This window comes from Paramormyrops kingsleyae, chromosome 12 (assembly GCF_048594095.1).
Source record: "Paramormyrops kingsleyae isolate MSU_618 chromosome 12, PKINGS_0.4, whole genome shotgun sequence".
Lineage (NCBI taxonomy): Eukaryota > Metazoa > Chordata > Actinopteri > Osteoglossiformes > Mormyridae > Paramormyrops > Paramormyrops kingsleyae.
In genome coordinates this window covers 9,868,703-9,896,050 of record NC_132808.1, presented here as the reverse complement: position 1 = coordinate 9,896,050, position 27,348 = coordinate 9,868,703, and the positions used below count along the sequence as shown (strand labels likewise).

At 41.3% G+C, this 27,348-nt stretch overlaps 1 protein-coding gene and 1 pseudogene across 3 annotated transcripts in view; both read right to left on the bottom strand.

The window, feature by feature from the left end:
• Positions 1–24,851, bottom strand: part of LOC111843429 (uncharacterized) — a 116,993-nt gene extending 92,142 nt beyond the window's left edge. For 2 of the 3 annotated variants that reach the window (XR_011994027.1, XM_072718641.1), the window contains exons 1-8: positions 24,726–24,851; positions 24,080–24,172; positions 23,531–23,875; positions 17,278–17,631; positions 16,164–16,265; positions 15,590–15,685; positions 14,667–14,759; positions 7,584–7,655 (exon numbers count right to left, since the gene is read on the bottom strand). Coding sequence is in view for 2 of the 3 variants with exons in the window: in XM_072718641.1 (XP_072574742.1) it covers positions 7,584–7,655; positions 14,667–14,759; positions 15,590–15,685; positions 16,164–16,265; positions 17,278–17,631; positions 23,531–23,875; positions 24,080–24,172; positions 24,726–24,777 (1,207 nt within the window). In the remaining variant the exon portion in view is untranslated. The remainder of the gene's footprint in view (positions 1–7,583; positions 7,656–14,666; positions 14,760–15,589; positions 15,686–16,163; positions 16,266–17,277; positions 17,632–23,530; positions 23,876–24,079; positions 24,173–24,725) is intronic. The other variant, XM_072718640.1, reaches the window with a different exon arrangement.
• Positions 13,734–14,400, bottom strand: LOC140577719 (uncharacterized; annotated as a pseudogene).
• Positions 24,852–27,348: the final 2,497 nt, after the last annotated feature.

The window sequence follows — 27,348 nt, the reverse complement described above, 5'->3', positions numbered from 1 at the left end:
ACTAAGTATCTTAGTGAGTCTCCTATTAGAAGAAGCCTTTTCCATGCAGAGACGCCCCTGCATTCATTACATTCCTTCTTACCTGATCCCAATTGGTCAGCCGGCCCTTTTCTTTGTCCTCTACTTTTTATATTAATGAATTAATCGATTTGTGTATGTTTAACCTGGATAGCAGATCATTGAAATAAGCCAAGCCAACCACAAATTGTCATTTACAGATGTTTAATTGAGACTGTGATTACAGTGAACCAACAGCCACACCTAACTCTATCTAGGGTTAAGATGTGCTGTTCGGATGGGAATTTGGAATGTAAATTATGTAAAACTGTAAAATCTGGTGATGTGCAACAATAACCACCCATACTATGTACTGATGGGAGTCATCAACAAGGACAGTGTAAGTTACATTGTTAATTAATTAATGTAGATTGTATGAGGTGTGACCCTCTAGGTTGGTCTGGCATGTTTGGTGTCAAACTGACGGGAAAATGCTCCTGAATCATCTGGTCATTGATTGTTGTGAAATTGTATGTATTTAAAGTTACACGCTTTCAATGACAATAAACTGTAAAGTGGTATCATTATAGTCACCCCCCCCCCCCCCTCGAAAGGCCCAGGCCATTGGTCCAGGTATCGAGTTCCTGATCATCAATATTCCCGGACTTTAGACCATAAAACCCGGCGCCTCAGACTCAGAGGGGTGAAGCCCTCCGATGAAGCCCGCCTGTAAAGTCTGCCTTGAAGCCTGCTGCCCAGAAGACAGCTCCAACTTCAAGACAAAGCCTTTCACCTTAAAGCTTCACCAAAGATAGAAAATCAAAGGGGCTCCACGCAAAGAACCGTTCCAGACGCCGCTCCTTCATGGGTGCCATCGCTTCCTCAGCTCATCACCTCTGCAACCAGGTAAACCAACTTCCATTCATTTTAACGATCTAATCTGTGCTAGTCAATATGTTTTATAACTTTGAGGGTGTGGTTTCAAAATCATGTGCTTGCTTTGCAGAACAGCATTTCCCCTTTAAGGTTACCCATTTAAATCTGGTCACTGCATTTCTATATTTTATTGTTTTGCTTTATTCTGTTATGTGGTCTGTTTGATGTCACATGTAATGTCTGTTGTATGATACTGTAGTGTTAGTTAGAAATAAATGTGTGTCTTTTGTATAACGCACATCTCCATCTCATTGAGGGCTCACAATTAAGTCACTGCCTCTGTGAACTGGCTCCTAAGCTCTAAACCTCAAGCTCGCCTGAAAATATCATGAGACTCCATAATTCTATGGAATACATGTTTATGTTAATTTCCAGGTAATCATTTCAGGCAAAGCAGTGCTCATTGACACAGATTATAAAGTTTGTTACACTCTGCAGCTCCTGGACCTGCCCACTCTCCTGAAGACCAATAGTGCTGATGTATATTTGCATAGCATGACAGGGTACTGCACAGATCTCTAGCCAAAGAGCCATCATTAAGCTATCATGACCGTCTTCGTCCTCTTCCAAATCTATCTGCCCCATTTTCTCCCAGCAGTGTCGACTTAAATCTTGCCCTTCTGAATGCTCATCCAATAACTGAAAAAGCATCTCTGATCAACAACCTCATTATCCAGAAGAAGGTGGACATGTTTTGTATTTTAGAAACTTGGCAACAACCTGGTGACTATTTACATCTGAACATGCTGACCCCCCAGGCTACAAATACCTATCAAACCCTGTTTATATGGAAGAGGGGGTGGGCTGGTTGTTGCTTATCAATCTACTTTAAAAATTACTTTAATTTCTTGATGTCGCTTCTTTGAAGTTTATTACTCTGAAGGTTGTTTCCTCCCCCTGTTGCTGTTGTTAGTTTATCACCCTCCTGAAACTGCTGCTAACTTCCTGCCAGAATGTAATGAACTCCTCACACTTATCTCATCTCTCTGCCCTCCATTATTGTTCTTGGTGACTTTAATATCCATGTTGACACTGGCTGCTCCTACACATCTGAGTTCGTCTCAGCATTAGAATGTTTTAATTTGACTCAGCATGTTAACTTTCCAACCCACATTCATGGTCATATTCTTGCTTTGCTCTGTTCTAGTGGTTTGAATGATGTTTCTGTCTCTGGTTCAGACTCTGGTATTTCTGATCATAAGCTTATTGAATGCAGCTTTCACTTTAAGGTGCCACTTTACAATAAGGCTCCCCTAATGTGGCAGATTGTAGTATAACCATCTTAAAGTGGCAGAAGTTTGAGGTAGCTTGGTCCCTATTGTACTCCGTTCATATAGAGGGAGCTGGTTTGTCTTAAGGTGAGCCTTATTACTTGCGGTGGTGCACATGCAGAATGGATGGCAAGGGACTGAGATAAAAGCGGGAATGACGAATTGTTTGGTGAGTCTGGATGGTAAGAGGGAGGGAGAAAGTTCATTCAAACGTGTTACGAGTCTGATAAGAGCAGTTTATTCGCACGGCAGGTGGCTTTCTCACCCTCTACAGCCAGCCCAAGATGTGGAAAGCGGGATGAGCGCAGTTTAGTCATGCTGATTGGTTAATTGCGTTCGGGTGTCTCTTTATGGATGGTAGGTAGTTGTGGTTTGTCTGTTAAATGACAAGCTATTTTTTGGCTGATATTAGAGTAATTTGTTGAGCTATATTGTAACCAAGCGATATCGCTTTGTTCCTAGCCGTGATCTGGAGCTGCAGCAATTGGATATATTACACCGTTGCATGGGAACTCTTAGCATAAGGTAGCCATGTTTTAATTTATATTTAATTTGGTTAATTCATGAAATGAGGGTGGTTAAAAGAAGGGGGTTAATGATTATTAATCCAGAATGGCATGTCATGGAGAGTATGTGGGGTATAATTGATTTAAGATTAAATGTCTGTGTGCCTATATGTGTTTGTGGTTTATTACAGAGAGTATTCCAGAGTGTTTGTGCCGCTTTTCCCCTTTTACATTTCTTATAAAGGCGTTCAGGACAGCGGCCAGTGGCCTTCATTATTCTGAGCTCGGGGGGGAACCAAGGACAGGAGCGAGTGGCTGGGATCAGCCTGGGCCGGTATGCATAAAACTTCTCAGAGTAAAATTTCACTCTTAAATGCGTCACAGTTCTGTGACGTGATTTTGCTCCTACTCCCAGACTTAAGAATAAGTGGCATGCATAAACATTCTTAAGTGTTAAGACTTGGTCTCAGCTCCTAAATTATTTAAGAGAGCTGGAGAGGACTCCTAAGCCAGTTAGGAGTTGAATGACGGCAGCTGCACTACGCGCACCCAGACGGAGACCGCGCACTTTCCGTCAAAGAAAGGACGTCCTGCAGACGTACGACAATGATGAATCGATAAAAAGGTACAGGCTCGATCATGAGGGCATTCTTTTTGTTACCAACCTAATTAGGAACTGGATACAATCTCCTACGTCACCTAAAAATGCACTTACAGTTGAACTGAAGGTGATAATGATGCTACGTTTTTGGCAACTGGAAAAATATAATAATTATTATTATTGTTATAATTATTGTTATTATTATTATTAATTATAGCGAGGGTCATAAGAGCAATATAAGTAATGACACAAACCTGTAGCTTGCATGCTTGCTTTATATACTGTGATTTCCTTTCGCGAAGTCGATAGAACATTACAACACCTTTTTCCACATTCCTCTGCTGAACGCCTTGTCCGAGGTGACGCAGCATTTACGGAGCTTGCAATAGCCCCCTAAGCTTTTTTTGTCCGTGCTTGTAACAGCTGGGCCACACTTTCCTCGCACTACCTCCTTCCATTTAAGCACCAACTGTGCTAAAAGAACCGTTTTGTTTGTCGTCCAGTTTGGTTTTCTTTTAGAATCCAATGTCTTGCTATGAGTTTTGCGTTTGACCTATAATTTATACAACATGTGCATCTGTTAGTGGAAATTGATTGGTGATGTGCTAGGTAGACTTTCGTACAACCAATTAAAGGTATGATCACAAAAAGGTATGTTGTATAAAGCTCTACATTAACGGTTTAATATCACTAATATATTCACCATGCAGCTGCTCTATTGGTTGAACTCAGTATTTGGGGCGGGATTTTATTTGTAGTCCTCATTTCATGACACTTAAATGCTGGCTCCGTCAGCACTTAGGAATTGGGCTTAGACTTTGCTGAAAGTTACTTTTAGCAGATTTATACAATGCTCTTAGGTCCTACTTTTTGCTAAGAACTCTTAAGTCCAAGTGTACGACCATTCTTAAGACCATTCTTAGGAAGTTTTATGTATACCGGCCCAGGTCTCACTGTGCACATGCTTATATACACTGAGCACATCCACAAGTACAGGGACGCCCTAAATACTGATCACTCACACTTCTACTCCTCCATCATAAGTGGTGCTAAGTCTAGGCCACAGTCACTCCTTAGGCCTGTTAACTCCTCAGACCTCCTGTACCAGTTTGGCCCAATGCAGCTGAGCAGTGCCAGGCATTTTTACATTTTTAAGCCAAAATTAACCAAATCTATGATAATTTTCCTCCTACTTCTCAGTCATTCTTCCCCTTTAACCTTGACTTTACTACTCCAGTTATAAAACTCCCCTGCTTTACGCCTGTTGCCTCTCTCTCTTCCTCCTGTCAGCTCGACCAGCCCCTACACCTCTACTTAAAGCAGGTTCTTCTATAATCAATTCTCCAATTGCATCACTGATAAACACTCTCTCTTCCTGCTCTGTCCCTTCTTCTCTCACAGCTGCTGCAGTTACTCCTGTCCTCAATAAACCTGAGTTTGATCAATCATCTCTCTCAAGCTGTAGTCCTCAAATCTTCCTTTTCTGGCTAAAGTGATGGAAAGAGTTGTAGCCACACAGCTACATGCCTTTATTAATGGTAACGCACTATACCAGCCATTCCAGTCCCTCCGCTTCCTAATCTACATCCTCCCCTTTGGTCAGATCACTTGCAGATATGACCATAATGTTCACTGCTATGCTGATGATATTCAGTTATATCTCAGTACACACAACTCCTCTGACCCCCCTCCCAGAACACTTACTGGCTGCATCGCAAAAAAACTGATGTCTTACTGGTCAGTGTGAAATCATTAGTATCTAAATCCTCCAGTTTCTCTGTTTGTTTTGATAGTGTCCCTGTAAAACCTGCTACAATTATCAGAAATCTTACGCACTATTTGACTCCTCCTTTGATCTTCATATAAAATTCCTCTCCAAAACTGCATTCTTTCACCTCCATAACATCGCTTGTCTATGTCTATTTCTGTCCAGTACTGATGCCCAAACTCTGGTTCATGCTTTTATTACGTCCCATATTGATTACTGCAGCCCCCTTTTCATTGGCCTCCCTGCAGAATCTATACAAAAGCTTCAGTATATTCAGAACTCAGCAGCTTGAGTTCTCACTCACAGCAAACGCTGCTCTCACATCACAGCCATCCTCTCTCAGCTACACTGGTTACCGGTTCCGTCTCGGATCAAATTCAAAATATTGCTTCTCACTTATAAAGCTCTGCATGACCTCACTCCTCACTACCTCAGTGAACTACTGACTCCCTGCTCACCCTCTCGCTTTCTCAGATCCTCTAACAATAATCTCCTCATTGTTCCACACGCCAGACTTTCCACCAATCAAATCGGAATTAAAGACATTTCTTTTCCTTGAACATTTCTCCTCTGTCTTTTCCTCTTTTACTGATTACTGATCCCTCTTTCTTATTTTTTTAGTGTAAAGCGACCTTGGGATTGTGAAAGGCACTATATACACTCACCTAAAGGATTATTAGGAGCACCATACTAATACGGTGTTTGACCCCCTTTCGCCTTCAGAACTGCCTTAATTCTACGTGGCATTGATTCAACAAGGTGCTGAAAGCATTCTTTAGAAATGTTGGCCCATATTGATAGGATAGCATCTTGCAGTTGATGGAGATTTGTGGGATGCACATCCAGGGCACGAAGCTCCCGTTCCACCACATCCCAAAGATGCTCTATTGGGTTGAGATCTGGTGACTGTGGGGGCCATTTTAGTACAGTGAACTCATTGTCATGTTCAAGAAACCACTTTGAAATGATTCGAGCTTTGTGACATGGTGCATTATCCTGCTGGAAGTAGCCATCAGAGCATGGGTACCATAAAGGGATGGACATGGTCAGAAACAATGCTCAGGTAAGCCGTGGCATTTAAACGATGCCCAATTGGCACTAAGGGGCCTAAAGTGTGCCAAGAAAACATCCCCCACACCATTACACCACCACCAGCAGCCTGCACAGTGGTAACAAGGCATGATGGATCCATGTTCTCATTCTGTTTACGCCAAATTCTGACTCTACCATTTGAATATCTCAACAGAAATCGAGACTCATCCGACCAGGCAACATTTTTCCAGTCTTCAACTGTCCAATTTTGGTGAGCTCGTGCAAATTGCAGCATCTTTTTCCTATTTGTAATGGAGATGAGTGGTACCCAGTGGGGTCTTCTGCTGTTGTAGCCCATCCGCCTCAAGGTTGTGCGTGTTGTGGCTTCACAAATGCTTTGCTGCATACCTCGGTTGTAACGAGTGGTTATTTCAGTCAAAGTTGCTCTTCTATCAGCTTGAATCAGTCCGCCCATTCTCCTCTGACCTCTAGCATCAACAAGGCATTTTCGCCCACAGGACTGCCGCATACTGGATGTTTTTCCCTTTGCACACCATTCTTTGTAAACCCTAGAAATGGTTGTGCGTGAAAATCCCAATAACTGAGCAGATTGTGAAATACTCAGACCGGCCCGTCTGGCACCAACAACCATGCCTCGCTCAAAATTGCTTAAATCACCTTTCTTTCCCATTCTGACATTCAGTTTGGAGTTCAGGAGATTGTCTTGACCAGGACCACACCCCTAAATGCATTGATTCAACTGCCATGTGATTGGTTGATTAGATAATTGCATTAATGAGAAATTGAACAGGTGTTCCTAATAATCCTTTAGGTGAGTGTAAATGTAACTATATGTATAAATGTAACTATAGATGTATTATAAATCAATATAATTTGTGGCAACACCACTGACTTATATAACATAAGGCTGTAGCTTATTTTTTGTTTAATAAATATGGCAACATATATTGCAAAAATATCAAACATTGTGATGTGTTTTTTTTTCCAATAATCTTGCAGCCTTAATTTAAAATAATCCTCATTTCTTAGCTACTTAAAACCGCCCCCTTTCAGGCAGCTGGGCACTGGAGCAGTTCAGGTTCAGCACCTGTCTAAAGGTAAACAGGCCGAGCTTCTCCCAGGACTTGGGCTGGGAAACTTCAGGTTACAGGTCCTTGTCTTACCCACCCTGCTAAGGACCGTCCCTCTTAGCTGGGGGAGTAAGCTGGGGATTCAGGGGGGAATCGAGCTCTGATTTAAAGGTATTTTAAAGCCTGAGGTGCCGAGAACAATAAAATCACCTAAAGTCTGTACAGTAATGAGATGAAAAATGAACAGTTTGTGCTAAAACACTGAAGTATGTTTGGCATCTTCAAAGATGCACCACAGTGTGTTTAATATTTTACCAGGAGCTGCTGCTTTATCCTGCTTTACTTTAATGATTCATATCCATTAATTACACTTAAACTTACCTGTTAGGGCACCAACCATAATGATGGGAAATGCAGTTCTCAGAGTGAGGCGAATAATATCCCGCATTGTAACTGCAAAATGAAAACAAGTTTTTAAAATAAAATAAAGATGGGATTTATAATTATATGTTAAATTCAACCCATCATACATCACATCAGCTACCCCTAATTATAGGAGAAATATTTAACAATGTCAAACCATTAATGATCATTCATTCCTTAAGGACAAATTAAATAAAACTTCATCATATCTGATCATGAGCTGTTAGATGATCATTTTACACACATTAGTACCAGAAGATCCTTATTCAAAGTTAAAGCCTCTGTGACCCACATTACAGTATAAGAGCTGGACAGTGCACTGTTACAACCCTGATACCAACAGTAAATGGGATGCAGGAGAACCAGCAATCATATGGAAACACCTCATGGGAAATGTACTGATGGATTTATTACAATGTAGTAAAAAGTTTCAATGCATATTTCATGAACTACAGAAATTTGGACTAATAGAAAAAAATTAATTCCTAAATTCTTCTGTTGCTGTGCAAATACATCTAGTGATGCTCCTGCTCACATCCTCAGTGATGTTCCTGGAATCTCAGGGTGTTTCGGGTCTTTCAGCATCATACACCCTCCTCCAGGCGACCCGGCTGGAACTGATCAGACCCCAGCTTGTGTCCAGGTGGCTTACGGGCTCCTCTGCCCCCATGACTCCCCTCTCTTCAGCCACAGCCATCTTGAAGCTTTCTCTGTCGCTCTGATGGTGCTGCAGCTCTTCTCTTCCTCTCACCTTCAATGCCAACTGAAGGTTTTAGTTGAAAATCGGGCTCCACAGGGAGACACCTTGTGCTCCATCCAGCTTGGTCCAGGACACCTGCTGAGGTTCTTGCAGCAGATCTTGGTTTCTCCCCAGCTCTGATGAAGATGATCACCGGCCTGGAGGGGCAGGAACATTTAGCCCATTCCACTCCTGAGCTGAAGGCTTTAGCAGTGACCTTCAGGACCTGGTCATGCCTCCAACAGCACCTCCCCTCACTCAGTGTCTTTGGGCAGCATCTCAGAATGAGCTCCAGGGATCCATGCATGGAACACAGAGGACAGGCTGGTGTCTCTACCTTGCCCCCCCCCCCCCATAAACAACCTGGATGAGGAATTTGATGCTGTGTGGCTCAGCTTTCCACAGCTCAGCCCAGGTCACCTTCCTCTCCACCGTATTTTCCCATCTTGACTAAACCCCCTGTTGCCTCATTCCCACCATCCAGCAAAATCTCTCCTCTTTCACTGCTGCTCTCACTTCCTGCTGGACCAGGAAGTTTTCCTCTTTCCCTTTGGTGATTAAGGTGGGATGTGGAGAAGGATCCTAGTCCAGCTCAGCCTTAAACTCGGCTTGCAAAACAGCTTCCTCTGCCCTCCACTTCCTGCCAGTCCTCACCATTATCCCAGCTCTGGCCACCTTCAGATCGCTTGACCCTCTGTACAGTGACACTTTCCCAGCTCTTGTAACCTTGAACTCCTCCTCCAAGGACTCGAGTGGCAGTCGCAGGTTGTTTTGATGACCATAGAGAGCCGTGCTGCTCAGGCTCCGGAGGTGGCTGCTGACTTTCCGCTCCAAGGTTTCCACTGTCGAGACACTTGGCAAACCAGGAGTGGCCACAGGACTCTTGGAGGAATGACATGCTGGTACAGCCCTGCTTTAAATTACCCCAGTAGGTCAGTCCGGTCCACTGATCTCAGCCAGCCATCCGACTCAGTGCAGCCAACTTTATGACTGTTGTGTCCTTCAGGATGCTACCATACATTTTGTCTCCTAACAGGCTTCCCTGTGATGGTTGGGAAGGTAGTATCTCCAATACTGAACCGTCATCCACCTTCCTTCTCCTCAGCACTATGGACCTAGATTTGGCGGATTGACCTCCATCTGCACCCCATCAGCTGTTCAGGCCCCTGAAGGATCCAGTGTCGTCCTGGGACTGACTCTGTGGTGACTGTTATGTCATCCATAAGTCCTCTGATGGGTGGCTGGCGTTGGGCAGTTTCTGTTATAGACCCTCTGTACTCTGGTTCAGCAGATTCTGTGAGCATGTTCATGGCAACAGAGAACAGAACCACAGAGATAATGCAGCCTGTGATGATCCTGATCTCAGCCTTATTCCAGCCTGATATAACAGCTCCTGAGGAGACTCTCTGTAATCCGCAATGAGATCTCTGACTACTGGGGACATGATGTTCCATCAAAGGCAGCTGCACCAGCTTGTGTGGAATTGAGCCATAAGCATTTTCCAGGTCGAGCCACAGGACTGACAGATTGCCTTTGTTCTCCCAGCCTCCCTGATCAGCTGTGTCACCATTAGTGATGCTCAGATCGGCTCTGACTCCATCCGAATCCTCATGTACATATAAATCATCCACCAGCCACCCACCCGAATTAAGTATTTTCTCTGATTCAGAGACCGGCACCCAGGGGCGGATCTAGAAAATTATTCATGGGGTGGCAAGGGGGTGGCATTAAAATTATGAGGGGTGGCAACACTGAAGCAAGCATCCTTGCATGGTTTTTGTGGATTCAAGGAATGCTATTCTTTATTTGGTGTATACACTAGGGTGCACATTTTTACATTGTTCTATAAAAATGAAATAAAGGCTGATTTGTGATTGACTTGAATCTGATATCTGGATTGGAAAGTCAGATAAATTAAATGAGATAGCATGGGCGTAAATTTCATTTAACAGTAGGGGGGGACAAAAAATATAAAATTTCTCATGAGCAATTTTTGAAGGGGACACAAATAATACAGTCAAATTGTACTTATAAAGATATGTCCCCACAATGAAAAACTTTGCTTCTATCATTATTATTGTAACATGGAGACTGCGTCATTATGGTTATTTTCAAAGTTTTTCTCAGGTTCAATGACAAAGCAGATTTTTCTTCAAAACTATTTATTGCATTGTTTGTTATGTTGTTTACAGTTAAGCCATCAACATACAATAAATTTTAAACATGACTGTTTAAATGCATAATATATATTGATTATACAAAAAAAATACAGTGGGGTCAGTTCGGACGTAGCACAGTGCTCATTTAGTAAATGCACAGCTAAACAATATGCTAATTGTGGCCGTTAATGTTAAGTTAACATTATGCCAAGTCGTCACAAATAAAACAATGCATGGGAAACGGCTTTGGCGTGTTAGTTGCAGTGCACTATGCAACAAGCTATTGTAAACAAGCTAACGTTAACTAGATAAGTAATATTTTAATCGCTAATAGGCCTATAGCAGATTCGTGGAAAATTACATCGGTAATCAGCATTTTTGCCGCAACTAATTCATGAATGAGTCTGCATCAACTACATTAAAGAGAATCGCTTTATTTAAAGTGAATAAAATACCCTACTTACTGGAGTTCAACATTAATTGAGCCGCAGCCACACACCTGATTCGTGTGTGTAGAGTAGGTGAGATGACCTGGGAAAGCAGGCAGTTGGCCAAACCACTGTGAGGAAGGGGAGGGGGAACTCAACTGTTTCTAAATGCATTTTTTGCGTTTGTTTTTTTTTCTTCTTACAGAATTATTTTAGGTATACATACATATATTTTTCATAATAAATAGTGCGATTTTTTTTTTATAAATAATTTTTTTGGGGGGGACAACCCCCGGATAGGGGGGGACATGTCCCCTCCGTCCCCCCCGGGATTTACGCCCATGTGAGATGGTACGTTAAATATAACTGATTAGACATACTTGCTGTTTAGTTGTCATATAACTAGCAAGCATCAACCTCAGGCAACACTAAGACATGTTTAATTAAACATTCATTTGTTAAGTATGAAAGTAATTCAGTACCTGGTTTTGTTTCTTAACTCCAGCATATCGATGGACTGGACACGGCGTTGTTGTCACGTGACGCCACTTATCAAAGGTTCGAACAATCTTGAAGATGCAAGCTACTGAACAACATACTTCTGAAAATAGTTTACAGTTAAACTGTTAGTCATTGATATACGCGAAGATATCAAAATTAACTGCTTCGGTTTGTTAAAAATGCCGGAATTTATCTGTGATGATCCCGCTGGTTGCACTAAATGTCTTTGATTCACTAAAACGAAGCAGTTCATAAGTTGTCGTTTGTTCGGACTACGCTTTAATAGAAAGACGATTTCGTTCTATTATTTACGGGTATATGCTATTTTTATGTCATCATAATAGAGCGTTGCTGCTGTAAATCGGTCTAGGAAACTTTTATTTTTAGAACACTGAGATACTAGTGCTGGGGTGGCAAATGGGGTGGCAAGGCTTTTTCTCAGGGTGGCAATTGCCACCCCGTGCCACCCCGATAGATCCGCCCCTGCCGGCACCCGATCACACATTACCAGTATTTCTCAGTAGGATACATGTAAGTGTGATGATCTGATAACATGTGAATTAAGCTGGTTTAAAATAAATACACATTAACTTAAAGTTCTTCTTTTTCAGTAAAATAAAAATGGCAACAGGTATTTCCACACCTGCCTGAACACAGACTGACATCTTTACTCCCGTCAGACTATAATTCTGCATGTCACTGCATCTTCCCAAATACAGACCATTAAGAATACTAATACCATGTTACATATGACATTCCCAGCATTGACTCGTCATAGTAACTATTTCACTAAATCACTCCCACACATAACTTTTTCACCCTTCCTTTTTATTTGTTTTTAATTCTCCTTATTTGATTTTCACTCGGATCATTTTTGCCTCCGTTGCTCCTTAAGACAAATGGACCTGCAATGAGACTGTCACATTTTAGAGAATGTAATGAATATTCTCCTCATTTCTGACATACACTCACCTAAAGGATTATTAGGAACACCATACTAATACGGTGTTTGACCCCCTTTCACCTTCAGAACTGCCTTAATTCTACGTGGCATTGATTCAACAAGGTGCTGAAAGCATTCTTTAGAAATGTTGGCCCATATTGATAGGATAGCATCTTGCAGTTGATGGAGATTTGTGGGATGCACATCCAGGGCATGAAGCTCCCATTCCACCACATCCCAATGATGCTCTATTGGGTTGAGATCTGGTGACTGTGGGGGCTATTTTAGTACAGTGAACTCATTGTCATGTTCAAGAAACCAATTTGAAATGATTCGAGCTTTGTGACATGGTGCATTATCCTGCTGGAAGTAGCCATCAGAGGATGGGTACATGGTGGTCATAAAGGGATGGACATGGTCAGAAACAATGCTCAGGTAGGCCGTGGCATTTAAACGATGCCCAATTGGCACTAAGGGGCCTAAAGTGTGCCAAGAAAACATCCCCCACACCATTACACCACCACCAGCAGCCTGCACAGTGGTAACAAGGCATGATGGATCCATGTTCTCATTCTGTTTACGCCAAATTCTGACTCTACCATTTGAATATCTCAACAGAAATCGAGACTCATCCGACCAGGCAACATTTTTCCAGTCTTCAACTGTCCAATTTTGGTGAGCTCGTGCACCAAATCCTTTTCCTATTTGTAGTGGAGATGAGTGGTACCCGGTGGGGTCTTCTGCTGTTGTAGCCCATCCGCCTCAAGGTTGTGCGTGTTGTGGCTTCACAAATGCTTTGCTGCATACCTCGGTTGTAACGAGTGGTTATTTCAGTCAAAGTTGCTCTTCTATCAGCTTGAATCAGTCGGCCCATTCTCCTCTGACCTCTAGCATCAACAAGGCATTTTCGCCCACAGGACTGCCGCATACTGGATGTTTTTCCCTTTGCACACCATTCTTTGTAAACCCTAGAAATGGTTGTGCGTGAAAATCCCAATAACTGAGCAGATTGTGAAATACTCAGACCGGCCCGTCTGGCACCAACAACCATGCCTCGCTCAAAATTGCTTAAATCACCTTTCTTTCCCATTCTGACATTCAGTTTGGAGTTCAGGAGATTGTCTTGACCAGGACCACACCCCTAAATGCATTGATTCAACTGCCATGTGATTGGTTGATTAGATAATTGCATTAATGAGAAATTGAACAGGTGTTCCTAATAATCCTTTAGGTGAGTGTATATCACCCATGTGCAAACCTTCCACTATTAATCAGAATAGTAATTTTTATGAATCTGCCTGCCGCGGTGCCCCCCCCCCCCCCAGATATAACTACGATTCACGCATCACTAGTCACCACGCCCATGTACTCCAGGTATCCGGCAATTCTTGACATACCTGCTTTCTGGAATGATGTATCAGTGTAACTGAACTTCACAAGAAAGGTGCACAGCCGGTTAGAAACAGCACTGAAGATGATCTTTATTTCAACACTCAATAGAGAGATGAGGTGGAACTTGTCTATTCTCAGTTCCTCTCCTTTGGGATCCAAAACCCTTCAGTAACTCTCCACTGGGAATACTGGTCCTTCTCTAGATGACTCAGAGGAGCTTCCACAGGCACAGATAGAGTTTAGGGCAATTCTTGTTCACTCTGCATGGTTTCCACTCAGGCCTGGAGCTGAGCTTGCTCATCCTCTCCTGACCACCTCAGGAACCTCTTTCAGCTGCAGATCCGACATGTCAAACTGCACAGCTGCCTCGGCCGGCTGTATCAGTGTGCTGCACTCTCCCAAGTCCTGATCTCTTCCTGGGTCGCTATACATCTGCTTCAGATACTGATCTATCTCCTCCTGTGAACATTCCAGCTTGCTGCATTGCTTCTGCCCTAACAGTTCCTTCATAAACCTGAAGGGCTGGGTGATGAATGCAGTGCTTTCAGGCTCTTTCGTGGCGTCGTCTCCGATGTCGCTCTGCCCTGATCTTCTTGTGTAGGATGTACATCATCTGTATTGGGACCTGAGGGTTTCCATCTCCTGCCTGATACTATGGATCTTCACTGCTCTTTGGTTCTTTACATATGGTCCTTTGGAAGCTCTCAGCTTCTCCTCTCAAAACCACTCTGACACAATGCTGACAATGATCACTGTCATGGTCAAACTGACTATAAACATCTGTCTTTATTTTACAGTTTTTTTCCCCAAACAGTGACAACCTCTTTTAATATGAAGTGTAGGAAACAGGATAAGAAACATGGAAATATGTAAACATACCTGGAAATGATTTCCGATATGGAGCCATATTGATCAACAGCAGGATATACAGCAGACTGATGACAGGACAAGTAACAGCCTCTTCTGTGGATCCTGGGAAACAGTTAACAGTAAGTTTTACTTATTTAGCAGAACCAACCAGGGTCAGAAAATACTGGGAGCAGTTGGGGGTTCAGGTCCTTGCTGAGAGGCTCATGTGTAAAATCACTCTGTTGAGTCTGAGATTTCAACCAGTGACCCTCCAAACGCAGGTGAAACATCCTAACCCACTGAGCCAAACCCCCAAAGGAATCCTCTCCTCTTACAGTATTTATGTTGGCAGCCATATAATTGTTCCCCAGTTCTGACTGCAGCACTAGGATCCTGTTTTTCCAGTTTAAATTTCTTAGCTTCTCACAACTTCCTTCCTTCTACTCTGCTGAACTTTACGTTGGATTTCATGTTACCTGTCACTTCATTACTGACTGCTAACATCTAAAATTCTATAATTAGTCACCAGGGGGCGCTGCCTCTGCTGTTGTAAATACATCTTTATTTCATCACAGTGTGTTTAATGACCTCCCTGTTCTTGCAGGTAATCCAGAAAAGTAGATGCTCATTTTGAGTAAACAAAATCAAACGTGCATGAGCCTACACAGACTCACAGTGTCAATAAAATAATCTTTTAGGAAATACATATCAGACTATAAATAGCTATGAGTTCATTTATGAAGGAAATGTATTTACCTTAAAAGTGAATCATCACAGTATAAATTACAAATACTAAGTATCAGCCTCAAATTACAGAGTCACTAATTTATATAATTAATCCCCAGCAGGTGTCTGTTTATGCTGCTGCTGTTTATTTCTTACTGCCTGCACAACAAAAACAATAAAATCTGTCTCTTTATAAAGCTTCTTTAAACCATATTCAATGGGCTCACCTTCAGTTACACCCCACAGGATGAATGCTGCGGAAACCATGATTGGTGGAGCTGTGACATGTGAACAGTGACTCAACAGAGCCTGTTTGCTTTTATCTATAGACAGAAAGTAGAACCAGATTTAACCACATGCTCTTTAACATCAGCTAACAATTCATGCAAAGTTTAATGATCTACAGCCATCCTCAGATAGTCATTCTGCTGCATGCTCACCTACAGACACTCAGTACAGACTGTCAGTCTCACTAGATGCAGCTCCTGCCTTATTCTTAGTATAATTTCAATGAGGACATCAGCTTTGGTTCATTGTTTTAGTTTGCTGGGGTTTGCAGTAATAAAACTTTCTGAAATGATTTATATTCACACATATGTGTTTGTTACCAGAGGCACAGGATCAAAGTATGTTAATGACATCACAGTTAAGCCCTGCAATGGACAGGCACCCTGTGTAGATACAGTCCTGCCTGATGCCCCATGTCTGCTGAGATGCCCTCTACAGGATAAGCGGTTACAAACATGGATCCACTGATGTCATCAAAATGACTATAAATGACAGAGCAGATGCTACACTTACCTCCCCTTATTAAATGCCAGAATGATAAAGCCCCAGTAAGTAGGACTACAGGTGTGACAGCGATGCACAGCCCCAGAATCAGCCAATGCAGGGATGAATAACCTAAAATATTCAGAATTACATTCCATTAGTCATTTTCTGTGCAATGGTTAGCGCTGTTGCCTCACACCTCTGGGACCTGGGTTCGAGTCTCCGCCTGGGTCACGTGTGTGGAGTTTGCATGTTCTCCCCGTGTCGTCGTGGGGTTTCCTCCGGGTACTCCGGTTTCCCCCCACAGTCCAAAGACATGCTGAGGCTAATTGGCATTGCTAAATTGCCCTTAGGTGTGCATGTGCGAGTGAATGGTATGTGGTTGTGCCCTGCAATAGGCTGGCCCCCCATCCAGGGTTGTTCCCTGCCTCGTGCCCATTGCTTCCGGGATAGGCTCCGGACCCCCCGCGACCCAGTAGGATAAGCGGGTTGGACAATGGATGGATGGATGGGCTGTTTGTCTTTCTGCAGCATAATCAACACGTCCACACTATTTAGTCTCACAAAGTGGCGCAGAAGTTTATGATTAAATCTTTGTCCATAAGTGTGTAAGTTCTAACTGTTCTCCAGCCTGAAAACTTACAGATTTAATATATAAGATTTTTCATATTCCCATGTATAATTTGAATATATTTACACAGCATGTCACAAAGGGCTTTTTGACTGTATTACTCTGTCATACGATGTTATGGACAAGTAAGAACAATACTGTGTTATTACTGCATTTTTCCCAGTGACACTCTCATGGTCTCTGTAGCTCTCAAATGAATATAAATAATAAAACCATAATTACACATTACAGTTCATCACTCTAATAAAATACCTGTTATGACAGAGCTGAAAACCGCACTAAACCTGAAGCCTGAAACAAATATTCATTCATTCATTTAATGCATTTTGTGTCTTTAAAACTACACTAAATTTGACCATTTCTACTGTTACACTGAGCAGATTAAACCCTATTGCATTTGCATAACGATCAGTGTACAGCAGAGCCACTGACCCTCAGGGGAATGAAAATGTGATTTAATCACACAGAACTATGCTGAGATGCATGTTAAAACCAGTCCATCTAGTGACTCACCCAGTGCTGCTATCCTGGCAGTTGTATTGGCAGAATCAGTATCTGAGTGGACTTCACACCTGAACTTTCCTTTGTCTTCAGTCCTGACTTTCCTTAGTTTCATTGAGAAGTTTCCTTTGGGAATTTCCTCAGTGTAGAATTCAGCTCTTCCAGAGTATCTCCCATCCTGTGACTCTGGTCTGTTCTCTCCATCAGCATACAGAAGCACCAAGATGTCACCGTCATCGTCTGTCTTTTTCCATTCCACCTGAAGCTCTGTAACATTAACATGGGTGTCCACAGAGCAGCTGAGAGTCACATCCTCTCCAGCATGTGCATAGACAGGCTCATCTGCACCCGTCACCACCAGCCGCTCTGGAACAAGAACAGGAAGATTCACACAACCTGGCTACCTTACATTTGTGTGTTTTCCCCTCCTATTTAAAGGGAAAACTTATATGTTTGGGGTTGTTTTCATTTCAACATGCATCATTTTTAAAACTTGGCATATGTGACTCAGGAGAAGAATCCGGCACCACACTAAGGTTGTAGCAGTTTTGTTACTCAAAAATGTTCTGAGGGCAGAATGAAAAGAGATTGGTTCAAAGAGATAACCAATCAGATTGTAGATGAGGTGGATCCAAGACATGTGACTGGTTGGTCGAACATTCTCAAGTTGCTTGGAACCACCTCCTCTACAATCGGAGTGACAATGAGTGACAATCGCTGCATAACAAGAAGCATAGAGTTACATCATGTGTTGATCCCAATTTTTCCCCTCACAAAAGCAGATGGTTTTGGGCTTCGTTTAACCTGGTTCCACAGAGCAGACGCCTTTGCAAAAACAGCCCTTCACAGTGTTTTGTATTATGTTTCAGTTACCTTTTATCATGGATACTGTTAGATTATATACCTAATGTTGGGTTGAAATTATATATATATATTATCACTCACGTGTATTCTTAAGAATGTACAACTTGTTCCATGTAGTAACAGTGTAAGTGCTTAACAGTAATTTTCCACCACGTGCAGCAGACGAGACCACCTATGACACGTTCTGTTGTTCCTGTTCCCACTCCCACTTTCCCATTGCATCCTATCCCATTCCAAATGTTGTTCACACCCACAATGTAACCTGATCAGTATGTTTACCTTATAGTATAAATAAACTCTGTCAGGGGCCACACCTTGGAAGCCATCACTGTAACTCACTGTAGAAGGTGTGGCTCCCCTTGTACAAGTAAAACAGCGTGTGTCTCATACTCTGTGGGCCAGCAGCTGGGGGGGGGGGGCTGATCACTCTCTCCGACACCTAATTTCATTGAATGAAAGTGATTCATTTGGATTAATTAGACATGAGTGAGATTAATTCAACTATATTCTGTTCTCAGAACATAAAGTCAATGCATCAACTTAAAAAGAGTGGTTCATTTTCAAAATACTCATTCTATTTGGGTGTAACCACTGTACATGATTCAACTGAGCTCATTTAAAATAACTTTTTTCAGTGTGGTTGGTTGAAACAAAACCTTGGTCTGGATTTGTACTTTCAGGACCTGAACTTCCCACTTCTGTCTGTAATGCGTTACTTTTACGTGTAACTTCCCTGATACTACATAGACAGTTAGGCAAATGTGAATTAGCTGGGATTTATTCACATTGTCTATATGCTAAATTGCAGTAATTAGATTCTGTTTTCACTATAATAAATGATTAATGCATCAAAAAACATTACATTATAAACAACCTTTGAAGGTAATTTACAGAAAAATTCAGTTTAATGACACATAATGAGGATTTTGCTAGCAAATAATGGCAATGACGGTCTATTACCTCTCTATTCAAATCTGGCCCTCGATTCCAAATCCAGGCCTTGTTTTCAAGTCTCCCAGGTAGTTAGCTTAATAATTACTGATTCTGATTGGTCAGAGGCTTCACACCTGGCTCTCAGGTAAAGGAAAGCTGGAAAAACAGCAGTGCTCGGCCCTTGAGGACCGTGATTTGAATACCCTTGGTCTAATGGGTAAGGCTGTGTGTTTGTGATTGCAAGGTTGCTGGTTTCAATCCCCAACCAGCATGGTACCGTTCCCATGCACTGCTCCCTGGGTGGAGTGGCTCACCGCTGTGTTAAATGCCAAGGACACATTTCATTGTGATGCCAACAATGACAATTTTCCACTTCAGTAGTATTATTTAGTATTTTCAGTGAAACTGAATGGGATTCAATGGACAATAAGCGATAATTGGATTTAAGTCTCACTGAAATAACTGGTTTGTAGTAATATTGTCATGCTAATTCAGCAGAAATACAGTGTTGAATTTATTGGTTTAAACTGTAATTTTGTACTTTGTACATTTTTGTCCTATTAAATGTACACATTGTTCCGTAATGATGATTGCCGTCTTTTTTACAGAATTATTCTGGTAACCCCAGCTGCCAGTTTTTTTTCCATAAAAACAAGACTTTTTAGACTGCAACATATACAATATATATCATTTTTATAGTCATGTCATGATCAGGGCTGTGTAGTTATCCTAAAGTTAGGAGAGTTTATTTAAGATTTTGCATGTTAGGAAGCTTGTGTAATACACATTTCCTGTCTTAAGTCAGGATAAGAGCAATAACTTAGGAACTGTTCATCTGTTACGGCTTTTTCCTAAATCAGACAAACACACAAACGTCTTTCCACTCCCAATCAGGCCCAGATCTTGACTGCTCAGGCTGGGGGGGCAATTAGAAATTTTAGGTGGGCAGCATTTCACACAATGGACTATATACTACAGTGCAGTAGGGGCTTGTGACCAGAGAAATAGGTGGGACACATGGACATTTTCATATTTTATGTTGGACTATTTATGAACTTCTACCTTTTGCTCTCATGGTCTTATCTACTGGCATATTAGAGGCAAAGTTGGAACTCAAACTCATGAACTGGTATAAGAACATAAGAGCAGAACGTAACATGAACAGTAATATAGGGGAAGGAGGCTCCTTAATGTGGACCGGAAAATCCGAGTAAGGAGAATATGGAGCCAGCTTCAGCCTCGTCGAGCGAAGAGACAAGTTGACAACCCAGATAGCATGCGGATGTGGGCCACATCCGGGCCAGAAAGATTTTGCTATCTGGGAACATACAGAGCGGCGAGTGGAAACGCACTGAACGGCTTTGTCTGTTAACTTAGCTCATTATAGCCAACGGGTAATTAACAAAAGACTCAAATGGTGGAATGTAATAGTTTCTTGTAGATCAATTTTATAAAGATTGTCTTGTTATTTGACTGTACAAGCTGCAAATAGCCTGGTTAGTAGACAGTAATAGCATTCACAATTCTAGGGTTGCCAACTGTCACGCATGTGCCGTGACTGATGCTTTCAGAATCACGCAGGGCTCTAACTTAAGAAATCTTACAGCAAATCTATTATTCCATTGTAAACCTAAAATTACCTACTGTACATTAAAAGCGGTGGGGCAGTTTGCAAACTCTACAGACAATTTACAGGGTAATAGATCTGTTACATGCAAGTAAACGCGTGTGCATGTGTGTGCTCGACTTGAAAATCTCATTACAGCCAGCTAACCAAAGCTGGCAACCCTGCAATTCTCATCCAACTGTGTTTGCTGTGAGGACATAATGCTTAAGAAGCCCGTAAATATGTTGACTTAACTTAAAAAAAGTATGCAAACTCATTGCCTTAAAAAAACCAAGTCCAATGAACTTATAGTTATAGTAAATTAGTTCAGCTTCATTATTCTGAGTAAGAAAGACTTATTAAGCTCACATTTCATAAGTTAACTCAGCTTAATTATTCTAAGTAGGTTAAGCTTACTTTTTATAAGTGAACTCAGCTTGATAATTCTGAATAAGTGGGACTTATGTAGCTTACATTTTTTAAGTGAGCACTACTTAAGTGTAATTATTGACCTCCATACTAATTTCAGTAACTGATTTTCTGGCTCAGTTTACATACTGCCTTTAAAATGAAGATTACTGTACAATAAGCATTTGCAATATATGTAAGAAATCCACTGAAAAGAATGAAATAAACAGTTGATATGCATCACATTTATTTTAAATGCAACAGAACACATGCACAATTAATCAAATTTTTTAGTCAATCCTTTATTGTCCCTCATGGGGAAATTGTTTTTATGCCTCCCTCAACTAGCTCTTTGTAGAGCAAGCTGTCCATGAAGGGCAGCCACCTGTTGTGGTCTCCAGGGAGCTGGAGGTTAAGGGCCTTGCACAAGGACCTGCAGACATGCTGAGGCTGGGTTTGAACTGGCAACTTTGTGATTAGAGACATACAGTACAGGCTTAGCCCACTGAGCCACACGCTGCCCCCAAATGCAGGAAACGTATGAAAACACTGTGTGCTAGCAACTTAAGTATTTATAATTTAAGCAACTTAGTTCAATCAAGTTGAGGATCAGCTGCATTCATTATGTGTCCCGCCGCACACCAAAAACATACATTTAGGTAAAATGGCGCCTAAAATGGTCCATTGTGTGTGAGATATAGACTGGCACCCCACCAGGGTGTACCCTGCCTCATGTCCTGGGCTAACTGGGATAGGCCACCATGGCACTGTACTTCGTAAATGTATAGAAGGATAAATGTATTTCTTTTTAATGTTTGTTTGGGGAACTCGGCTTTCAGAAATATGAAACATGGATGGTTACAGTATGGCCCCTATTAAAGCACACAGTCTGAAGCTCATGCCGTAAGTTCTTTTATAGGGCGTGGCCAACACACTTGCTAATTTAATGGTGGAAAAAAAAGTATTTTTTGTATTGAGTAAAAGTAACTTAAGTATTTATAATTTAAGCAACTTAGTTAAATCAAGTTGAGGATCAGCTGCATTCATTACACTGTTAAACAGTATTTCTTAATAAATAAATAAATACATTTCTCAATAAAATAAGCAAGTTAATAGAACTTAATTTTGCCTAAAAATTGGATTCACTCATTTACACAAATTTGACTTTACTCAAAAATTAATTGTTTGAGTAGTAACTCAGTTGTTTTGAGTGTACTTAGATTTCTGGAGCATTTTAAGTTGTGGGGATATAATTCCAGTTTGTTGCATTAACTCATTTCCCCTTAGTTAACTTCATGTTCATTACACTAAAACCTGATGAGTTAGTTCAACTCAAACTGTTTGAGGAAACCGATTGCCTTAAATCATTTAAGTGTATGAACTCAAACAATTAAAGTAAAAATATTTTTTGTATTGAGTAAAAGTAACTTAAGTATTCATAATTTAAGCAACTTAGTTAAATGAAGTTAAGAGCATCAGCTGCATTCATTAGTTTGATTTAAATGACTTGAGTAACAATAACTTTAATGCATCCTCCTTATGTAAATGCTACTATTTAAGTTTTATTTACTCAGTTTTCTTCCTTTAAGATTTATTATTACATTCTAGTTGCGACAACTTTTAACCTAGTTGTGGCTACTCAGTTCATTTAAGGAAACTCATTACCTTGAACTTACACAACAAATGTGCCAGTGTTAAATGAACACTGCATGGTGTTTAAATGGGTCACACTGAGTGTTACCTTTAACACTTTACAGTGTGCAGTAAGTCTTGCTTTTCTGACCAAAAGTAATTAAAGTGGTTAACGTTAGCCTTATATTTTATTATTTATTTTATTTGTGTTGCACTTTTTACATATTGCAAAAAAATTAAAGTGGTTAAAGTGTTTACAGTAAGAGCATTGTCTACTAGTTTATTTTGCCACTTTTCAGTACACCACATTAAGTATGCCAACTGGTACTGCAAGACTTTGAATGTTAAAGTGCAAATTAACACCTAACTACTCCTGTGGGTTTGCTACTGTTACAATTGAAGATCATAGCAAGGGGAAAAACATTGGTATGATGTAAGCAACACAGCTACAAAAAAAATTATATTGGGTGTGTTAGATTTATAGTGCGCGAATAATAAAGGATTGACAATAATTAGTCATATTGGTGGCACAGAGGGGCCCCCAAATAAAATTCTGCTTAGGGCCCCCTGAAGGCTTGGGCCAGCCCAGCTTGAACTACCATATAGGTAAAGATTAAGATAAATAAAAATGGAAAGAATAATATCACTTTACATATTGTGACTGAAGCAGCAATAATTTACGAATAAAAAATGAGTGTAAACAGTGCCACACTGTGACGTCACACCTCTGATCCCGATATACTCGCCTCCCCCAGTGTTAATAAGAAACCTACGTCCCTGGGTCCATGTGTCTTAAGCCATAAAACAGAAAGGCTCACTTGCCTGCTTCCTGTATTTCCACCCGTGTTTCACGTTGCTCCTGCTCTGTATAAACCACACACTTGTACACTCCTGCATCTGCAGTCCTCACACCGTCAAGCAGCAGAGAGAAGTTGCCTTTGGGGATTTCCTGAGAGAAGAAGTGGGCTCTGTCTCTGTAGGCGTCCCCCTGTGATTCAGGTCTGCTCTGACCCCCCTGGAATAGGTGCACGATGGTGTCTGAATCAGTCCTTCTCCAGTCCACCTCCAGCTCCTCCAAAGGCAGGGGTCTGTCCACAAAGCAGGGCAGCAGTACAGCTCCTCCCAGGCGGGCTGTTAGAAGACCAGCAGAGCCGTGTAACAGGAAACCTACCACAGGAATAACAGATAGAAAATCACTTTATGACAAAAAAACATTAAATAATAAGTGTGAAATATCCATTGCCACTCAGTTATTTGAATATATTTGGTAAGCAAGTATTGGTCCATTAATAAGTACACGCAAAACGAGAACAACTCAATTACATTTCTTCAACATTAGACAACGTAAAACTGTCTTCAAAATGTACATACCATCAGAGTTAATGACGAACTTCAACACCGTCAAAATAGCGCTGAAAGTTTTGATCTGCATCGCCACCTTTAGTCTTCTACAAAGAACTGTTTCTATAAGACAAGAACAAATTTTGCTGTATATTTTCGTTTTTATAAACAAACTATATGCGCTTTTATTAACGCAGTTACATCCCTACACGAAATTCCATTTTCTGGCCATACTTTTACTTTCAGTTTACACCTGGAGCTGAAACACGCCCAACACACCTGAATTACGGCGAAGGGTGGATCGCATGGCTGTGTTTCCCTGATCAAATGCAAATCGCTTAAGTCATGGTTAAGTGGTTTCCCTACACTGTGGGTGAACAGGCAAACATTAAAGCGCAATTCGCAGCGATGTCCGGTTTTCCAAATGTAGTCGAATTATCAACTGCGCGCACATTGCTATAAAGTCACCTTCAGAGAACGAATTTGCTTATGTAAATAGAAAGCACTTTCACTTTATTAATGTACTCTATTAATGCACTGGGGGCACCTCTTGTACTATTGTCTGTAAGAATAAACAAACAGAATAAACTAAAGTAACACCGCATCTGCGCCCTACTGTACGTGTTATTCATAAACATGCGGTAATTCAAACAAGTATGGTACGAGAAAAACTCACCCGCGCTGACATCGGCGTCCCCCTCACCCGATAAAAGCGTGTCCCCAATCATCGCAGCAACTAGTTGCTCAAAGGGTGTGATACCGGGAATTCCGCAAACTCCGCCTGTTCTTTTAAGACTCTTACGGTGAGCGGCCGCTCGTTTTTTCACGTCGATTTTAATGTCCGACCACTTCTTTTTAATTTCGGCCACCGTGCCATTTTCGGAACCAACACTTTTAACTTACTCTGCCACGCTGTGCCACTCCGTCAACTTTCGTTTATTGCTGATGCCACTTATACCACCAAATAATATCACTTTTCTTTTCTCGATTTCTGTTAACATGACCTCCACTTCGCACTCACTGAAATACTTCTTTTTCCCACGTGGTTTATTCATTGTTGTTTAAGAAAAACATAAAACAAAGCGGGCATTTATACAGATTTACATATGCAAATATACATAATTATGGGCGGGTCGGGGGGGGGGGTGGCTGTGGGCTCGTTCACGTACGTTAAATTTCACGCTCATTGGGATTTATAAAGGGAATGTGCGTAGATCTGTGCTTACGCACAGTTTTATGCATCTGGATTTTTTCTTGCTCACGCACATTCCTAGTTTTGTCCGTACGCCTTGTTTTAGTGTGAATTCTACGCTCGTCGTTATACATGAGGCCCCAGGTGACTGACTCGGCCATTCGAGAATATTCCACTTCATTGCTTTAATTAATAAAGTCCTGGGTTGCGTTTGCTGTGTGTTTTGGGTCATTGTCCATCTATATTATGAAACTCCGCCCAATCAATTTGGCTGCATTTGGCTGGATTTGAGCAGACATGATGTCTATGAACACCTCAGCATTCATTTGGCTGCTTCCATCCTGTGTCACATAATCAAGAAACACCAAAGACCCAGTGCCACTGGCAGCCATGCACGCCCAAGCCATCACACTGCCTCCACCATGTTTTACAGATGATGCAGTGTTCTTTGGATCATAAGCTGTTCCAGCCCTTCTCCATACTTTTTTCTTTCCATCATTCTGATACAGGTTGATCTTGGTTTCATCTGTCCAAAGAATGCTGTTCCAGAAATGTGCTGGCTTTCTAAGAAGTTTTTTTACAAAGTCCAGTCTAGCCTTTCTATTCTTAAGGCTTATGAGTGGCTTGCATCTTGCAGTGAACCCTCTGTATTTGCTTTCATGCAGTCTTCCCTTTATGGTAGACTTGGATATTGATACACCTACCTCCTGGAGAGTGTTGTTCACTTGGTTGGCTGTTACGAAGGGCTTTCTCTTCACCATGGAAATGATTCTGCGATCATCCACCACTGTTGTTGTCCTTGGACGTCCAGGCCTTTTTTGCGTTGCTGAGTTCACCAATGCTTTCTTTCTTTCTCAGGATGTAACAAACTGTGGATTTTGCCACTCCTAATGTTGTGGCAATTGCTCAAATTGTTTTTTTCTGTTTTCGCAGCCTAAGGATGGCCTGTTACACCTGCATGCTGAGTTCCTTTGACCGCATATTGTATGTTCACGCCTCAATCTTCCAAATGCAAACAAGACACCTCAAGTCAACTCTAGGCCTTTTATCTGCTTAATTGATAATGAAACAATGCAGCAATTGCCCACACCTTGTCCAATTACTTTTGGCCCCTTTAAAAAGAGGGTGGCACATTTTAACCAGCTGAAACTCCCAAACCCTTCATCCAATTTGAATGTGGAAACCCTAAAATGAAATCTGAGAGTCTGCACTTTATGCCCATTGTATAACTTCAAGTGGAATATATTTCAGTAAACAGGTAAAATAGTAAAACTTGTGTCAGTGTCCAAATATATATGGACCTAACTGTATATATTATGTGATGCCTGAGAAACAAAATTATCAATAAATCTATTAAATAAAATGAGCATTCCTCTAGATGCTCCCTCTGTGATGACCCTCGACCCATGGAAGTGGTTTAAAAGAGCAAGAACCACTATGTTAGAATATGAGTCCCAGTAATAACAATGACCAAAATCTGTGATCTGTGTCAAAATCTTTTTTTTTTAAATAAATTACATATTTCAAGTGTAGTACAATGTTAATGAATGATATAGCAAAAACTGAACTCATATAATTTGATGTTATATATTTTTTAAAATATTGTTTTATATTGATAATGGTTTCTCAGACTTTTAATGTTGGTTGTGTAGGAATTATTAGCTCAAATAAATTTTAATATTCTCCACCAAATTAATTAAAGTTTAATTAATTATTATTTAATGCTGATTATTAATCAATTGTTATGCCGAATGGTCGGCTCCTCCAAACTCAATTGCAGTATCCCTGTGAGTCTGTTAATGTGAGACTTAAATGGGATTCACTAATTACCAGTATCGCTTAGTAACCTGGGTTAGAAGGCTCGTCCAGCGAGCTGCATCACCAGGTAATGTACACGATTGGTAGCGAAGCTCCCCTCACGGCCAATGAGAGAGAGTCTCGCGATGTTTCAGGCCAGTTTGAGGTTCAGAGCGTGTAGCAAGATCGCACAATGGCAGGAACTTATTATGAGACACACAATGACGGAGGCTAAAGTTGTGTAAAAGACGTGCATTTATTCCTAGCTAACACTACAACTGACATAAGACAGACATTACACCTAACACAC